We start from the raw sequence: 6,375 nt of genomic DNA, 5'->3' as shown, positions 1-6,375 counted from the left end.
CCTTCCCCCTAATCTCTCCTTTCCCCTCCCCTCGTCTCTTTTCTCGTTCGTCCCTTCCCCTCCTCCCCTCTTTCTTTCCTTCCCCTCCTCAACCATTTCCCTTCCTCCACGTCTCTTTCTCTCTTTTCCTTCCTTCTCTCCTTTTTTTTCTTTCTTCCCTCCCTCCCCATCCTCTCTCCCTCCCTCCCTTGCTCTCCTCTCCTCTCTCACACCTTCCCCTAATCTCTCTTTATTCCTCCCCATCTTTTTTCCCTTCCTTCTTTCCCATCCTCTCCCTTTCTCTCTTTTCCTTCCTTTATCTCATTTCTTCCTTCCTCTTCTCTCTTTCCTTCCTTCCTCTCTTTTTCGTCCTCCCTTCTCCTCTTCTTCTCTCTCTCTTTCTTTCCTTCCTTCCTGTCCTCTCTCCTTTTTTCTTGTATCTCTCCTCCTCTCCATCTCTTTCTAATCACTCCCCCTCTCTATCTCTTTCTATCCATCTCCCTCCCCCTCTCTATCTCTTTCTATCCATCTCCCTCCCCCTCTCTATCTCTTTCTATCCATCTCCCTCCCTCTCTGTCTCCCACTCGTTCTATCTCCCTCTCTGTCAGTATCTGTCTCCCTCTCTCTCACCGCCTCTCTCGCCCCCCCCCGCTCCGCTGGTTCGCCCCCGGCGGCCGCGTACACGCCCTGTGCCGGGCTGCAGGCGAGCGATGCCGGCGGACCAGACGGAGCCTGCAGCGGAGAGGGGCTCCGGCACTGGGGCGGCAAACTACGCTGCCCGGGCCGGCTACCCAGCGCCGTTCACCGGGGGAGTTGCTTTGCTTCAAGACGCTGCTGCCTCCGGTACTTTGCGCCCTGCACTCGTTTACAAAAAAATGCCTGTTATCATCTTTGCAAATTTTAGTTATATTTTGCATTCACTGGTCTAAAATGCCCTCTTAGGCTTATGCCTTTTTTGTAATGATTCTTTCTGATATAAACTGTGCAATGGATGAAGTCAAACAAGGGGTCTATTTCCTTGTTGACGAGCAGTGAATGATATGTGCCAATCCTGAATCTCTTGTGGTGCATATAAATAAGGTGCAACTAACGGTTTGACGTTGAATTGAGACATCCAGTATTTCAGAGTGTGGTGTCAATAATTTTGATAAAGTATGTTGATTTTTCTGTAAAATAATAAAATTATCAAATTCACTGTTCAGAAGTGCCATTAGCAGTAACTCCTGCATCAAGTTGCAAAGTTGCAACTTAATTTTTCTTTGGGCATTAACACATTGACTTAAGGCAATAGAAGCAAAAGTTATGAAAGAAACCCAGGGAATGTTTATGTTGCAGAAGTTTTAGTTTTACTTTATATAAAGAAGTAGATTTCTTTTTTGCCATTTACGATCCATTGAAGCTTTTTGCTGATTCTTGATTAACCTGCCTTTGTAGATGACTGAATTTGCAATGGATGGGAAAGAATTAATTCTTCCAGAATGCTCTGACCATCGAAAAGAAAACTGCTCAATGGTCAATAACGGTGAGTTATGGAGCCATTTCTGGTTACCATTGGGAGTACTACTAAATTGTGCATGCAAGAGCAAACACACAACATTATTTTGCATTACTTAGATGTGTATTTAACTTTTAAAAGGCAAGTAAATAAAATGGAACTGTGTTATCTATTTTGAACCTGTTAGATAAACAAATAGTTTGTCCATGTTAGGTTGCTGTGAATGGATATTTTGCACCATTTCTTCTTTAAATTTTAATGTATAAACACAACAAAATGAATGTTCTAATAAGATTTACTTTCATGCAACAATTTAAAGGTTTATTTACAACTTTTCGTAGAACATTAATGTTTGTATAATTCATACGAGATGGAAAAGGGAAAATTTCAGAAAGAAGGCCAACAAATACATATAATTGCTTTCACGAAAGCAAATATTATTACATTCTTCATGTGCTGAAGGTTCAGTATGACTAATGAATTTCCATTTTATTTCTCAGTAAATCCAGGAACCTTAATTGTTTTATCAGCTAAATATCTCGGGATAGATACTATCATTTATGCAGGCATGATACATATGACAAAAGTGAACAAATATACAAGGACAGCTTAAACAATATACTTAAGGGTAATGAAAATAGAAGTTCTGCACCAGATGTTATTTAACCCAAGATGATGAATGGTGTACATTTTGTAAATGTGAATCGAAAAAGAATTTAAGACCATGAACCATGGAATGAGGAGAAGGGAAGAGGGGGAGAATAGTTTTCTGAAGATTGGGTCTCATAGAAACATAGAAAATATGCGCAGGAGTAGGCCATTCAGCCCTTCGAGCCTGCACCGCCATTCAATATGATCATGGCTGATCATCCAAATCAATATCCCATACATGTCTTCTCTCCATATCCCCTGATCCCTTTAGCCACAAGGGCCACATCTAACTCCCTCTTAAATCTAGCCAATGAACTGGCCTCAACTACCTTCTGTGGCAGAGAATTCCACAGATTCACCACTCTCTGTGTAAAAAATGATTTTCTCATCTCGGTCCTAAAATACTTTCCACTTGTGCTTAAACTGTGACCCCTTGTTCTGGACCCCTCAGTCTCGACCCAAAACATCACCCATTCCTCCTCTCTAGAGATGCTGCCTTTCCCGCTGAGTTACTCCAGCTTTTTGTGTCTGTCTTCGGTTTAAACCAGCATCTGCAGTTCCTTGCTACACAGTTTTAGTCATTCACTGTTTAGAAATGCACACTAACTTAAAATAAAAAAATGTACAATGATGGGTCAAGGATGTCACTTAATGGCTTCAGAGCTTCTTGAAAGAGGAAGGTAACCAGCCAGACGTTGTGACCCGTATCAGCATCAACAACGTGGATTGCAAGAGGAGAGATACTCTGTGAAGGAGTTTACAAGAATGGAATGTAGTTGAAGAGCAGGACCTCAAAGGCAGTGAGTCCAGAATTTGTGAGGAAGAACCAATGAATTTTTGGTGAGGTGGTGTAGAAAAGAGTTGTTAGATTCCTGAGGAATCGTTTACAGACAAGTGGGACCTTGCCAAGGGGTGAGTGATAATAGCAGCAGCCAATGTTTAAGAAGGAACTGCAGATGCTGGAAAATCGAAGGTAGACAAAAATGTTGGAGAAACTCAGCGGGTGAGGCAGTATCTTTGGAGCAAAGGAAATAGGCAACGTTTCGGGTTGAATCCCTTCTTCTGAAGAAGGGTTTCGACCCAAAACATTGCCTATTTCCTTCGCTCCATAGATGCTGCCTCACCCGCTATGCTTCTTCAGCATTTTCTACCAATGTCCTTATTATGGGATAAGTTTACTCACACTGTTGGGGTTGGTTTAAGCATGCTTGACAGGAGGATGGGATTCAGAAGGGGATCAGAAAGTTTAGATAAAGAGACAGTTCAGAAAGCAGATTAAAAGTATTCCGAGGAATATATTTTTGGTGTTGAATGAGCCCTAATGCAATATTACAATAGCGTATAGAATGATATGCTATTTCCTCTATAACTTATTGTATATATAAACCCATCCATAGAGTGCAGAAAGGAATTTTTTTTCATGAACATCCATATAAAAATTAGTTACTCCAGCATTTTGTGTCAACTTGGGAGGATGGCATAGTATCTTTACTAAAGGCAGGATGGGAGGAATTATAGTGGAAGCAGCTATCTGTGAGTTGCTGTGGGTGTTTGTGGCTAGCCTGGTACCTGAGATAGAGGCAGAGTGATCAGGAGGGGGAACGGAAATGATCAGAGGTAGACCGTGTGAAGGAGAGGGGTGGGTGGAACCTGCTTGGCGGCAAAAGTAATAAAAAGGTTCAAATTCTGCACAAGGAGCAGAAAACAACGACAGTCATCAACGTACCAAAAGTAACAAATGTAATGACATTTTTGAGTTTTGTGTGAGTTTTGGAAGAAGGAAAAATAATGTTGGCTTTTGATAATGGCATTCAACACAAGTACGTTACGTGGCAATGGGAATTCCTGTAATGGTCAATTTAAGTTTGTGGGCTGAGTCTTCTTCTTTCGTGTGTTTCGGCCGAAACGTTGCCTATTTCCTTCTCTCCATAGATGCTGCTGCACCCGCTGAGTTTCTCCAGCATTTTTGTGTACCTTCTTCTTTTTTCGTGTCCATCTTCCATGTTCCAAATGTTGACATCGCTGTCATCGTCCATCCTGAAAAGGACGCAAGCTTCCGGCGGCAATCAGTGGGAGCCATCACTTGTTGCAATAGATGATGGTGGTAGCAGAATTAGCTCGGGATACTTCCCGTTTCCAGCCCTGCGACGTGGACGCTTCAGCTATGGGGCTGTGGGCTGAGTGGGTTGTATTCAAACAATGGTGTTTGGGTATCACGCAACCTTGTAACTCGGGTCAGTTACATCAGAGACTGGCTTAGTGTTTTGAATTAAAGGTTTTGTGGCATTGTGATGTTACATGGATAGGTACTTGATCTGATTTTGCTGTTAATCGGAATGCAATCTACCTGCTCTGTACCTACTACACGATGAAGGGTCTCGTCCCGAAACGTCGCCCATTCCTTTCCTCCAGGGATGCGGTCGGACCAGCTGAGTTACTATGGCTTTTAATGTCTATTTTCAGTTTAAACCGGCATCTGCAGTTCTTTCTTAGACCTACGCCATGCACCCTCTCCCCAACTTGGCAGTTGAATTAGTAAGAGCAGCCCTACAAACAGTCAGTCATCAACTCAATGTAAATATTCTCCAGTGAAGTCAATCAAAGACCAAGACTTGGAAACAAAATGGCTTAATGGATTAAAGTATTGGGAGATACTTCCAAGTGCCTCTTGACTTGTGTCACTGAGGTCCCACACAGTAGTTAGTTGTCAAATATTGCATAGTAGACGGTGGAAAACCCGAAACGTCATCTATTCGTTTTCTCTGGAGATGCTGCCTGACCTGCGGAGTTATTCCAGCATTTTGTGTCTATCTTTGGACGAAAGATATTAATTGCTCAGATGTGGATGGATTCCTTTACAACTTTCATTCCATTTTCCAAGATCAAGTGATACAGATATTTCTATTCAGAAGGCAAAGTCATTAATGGGTTAGAGCTTTGATAGTTGTAAAGCTGGGACTGTCATTCCAAGTATAAGAGACTTTTGTCCTGGGATTGTCTAGAATTAAGTGGCCAAACACGTTTTGTTTAGTTTAGAGATACAGTGCGGAACAGGCCCTTCAGCCCACCATGTGCCTTAGTGCCAGAAACCCGAGTTCGATCCTTACTATGGGTGCTGTCTGTGTGGAGTTTGTACGTTCTCCCTGTGACCGCGTGGGTTTTCTCTGGGTGCTCCGGTTTCCCACCACACTCCAGAGAGGTGCAGGTTTGTAAGTTAATTGGCTTCTGTAAATTGTCCCTTGCATGTAGGATAGAAGTAGGGTATGTGTGATCGCTGGTCGGCGTGGACTCGATGGGCTGAATGGTCTGCTTCCACGCTGAATCTCTAAACCAAACCAAACACTGGCCAGAAGAGTGATAGAGAAACAGAAAATGTTGAAAACCTCAGTGGAGCAGGATACATCTGTGGTATGAGAAAGAGTTAACATTTCAGGTCTATGGTCTTCCGTCAGACTCCAAAAGGTGATAAAATGTATGATTAAAACTGCATAAAGGAGGAATGGTGGAAAGAGCAAGGGGAAAATCTGCAATCGGGTGGAGAACATAAGGAACTGGTGCCACAAATGGTGATGATGCCATTTAAGAAGAGGTGCTGTATCCTTGTGGTTAACATGAGAACACGTTTAGCCAGTAGAATAAAGGGCCTGTCCCACTGTATGAGTTTACCCAAGAGCTCTCCCGAGACCAAACTCATGGTAAGTACGTAGCGGGTACGTCGGAGCTCGGGACGTCTCTTAGCGGCTCGTAACGCTAACAGCAGGTACTCGGGAAATGCGGTAAGCTCGTGAAGCTTTTTCAACATTTGAAAAATGTCCAGGAGAGCCCGGAGTACCTACGAGCGGCCATTACCGTAATTGTCCGAGTTTGAATCAGGGAAATTTGGGAGGACTCGTGAATTACCTCGTACAGTAGGAGATGGCAAAGGGGGAATTGGATATTCTTTTCAGGAATAGAATGTAGATATAGAATGGAGATATAGAAGAATTGGAATCCATGGTGAACATAAGTTGATGGGGACCAGGAAGCTGGACATTGCCAAAGTGGAGTGGGGCATTTGAAATATCATGAATGTAAACCATTGAACAGTACAGCATATGAACAAGCCCTTTGCCCCACAATGTAAGTGGGAAGGGACTGGACAAGGAGAGAATGAAGAGTTCAGAGAGGAAGAAATATGTTCTGCGGGCCAAGACCAGGCTGAAACAATGCGTCTACCAGAGAAGGACACAGAGGTCAGGCAACATCCCAGG

The 6,375-nt window shown here is 43.1% G+C and overlaps 1 protein-coding gene across 2 annotated transcripts in view; it reads left to right on the top strand.

Moving 5' to 3' along the window:
* The first annotated feature begins 221 nt into the window (after positions 1-221).
* The window catches only part of mdfic2 (MyoD family inhibitor domain containing 2), an 87,641-nt gene continuing 81,487 nt past the window's right edge, over positions 222-6,375 (top strand). For both annotated transcript variants that reach the window (XM_055647665.1, XM_055647664.1), the window contains exons 1-2: positions 222-822; positions 1,414-1,501. In XM_055647665.1, the coding sequence (XP_055503640.1) occupies positions 1,414-1,501 (88 nt within the window). In that variant the 5' untranslated portion in view covers positions 222-822. The remainder of the gene's footprint in view (positions 823-1,413; positions 1,502-6,375) is intronic.

The sequence above is a fragment of the Leucoraja erinacea genome, chromosome 16 (genome assembly GCF_028641065.1).
Source record: "Leucoraja erinacea ecotype New England chromosome 16, Leri_hhj_1, whole genome shotgun sequence".
NCBI lineage: Eukaryota > Metazoa > Chordata > Chondrichthyes > Rajiformes > Rajidae > Leucoraja > Leucoraja erinaceus.
This window is presented reverse-complemented; position numbering and strand designations above follow the sequence as displayed.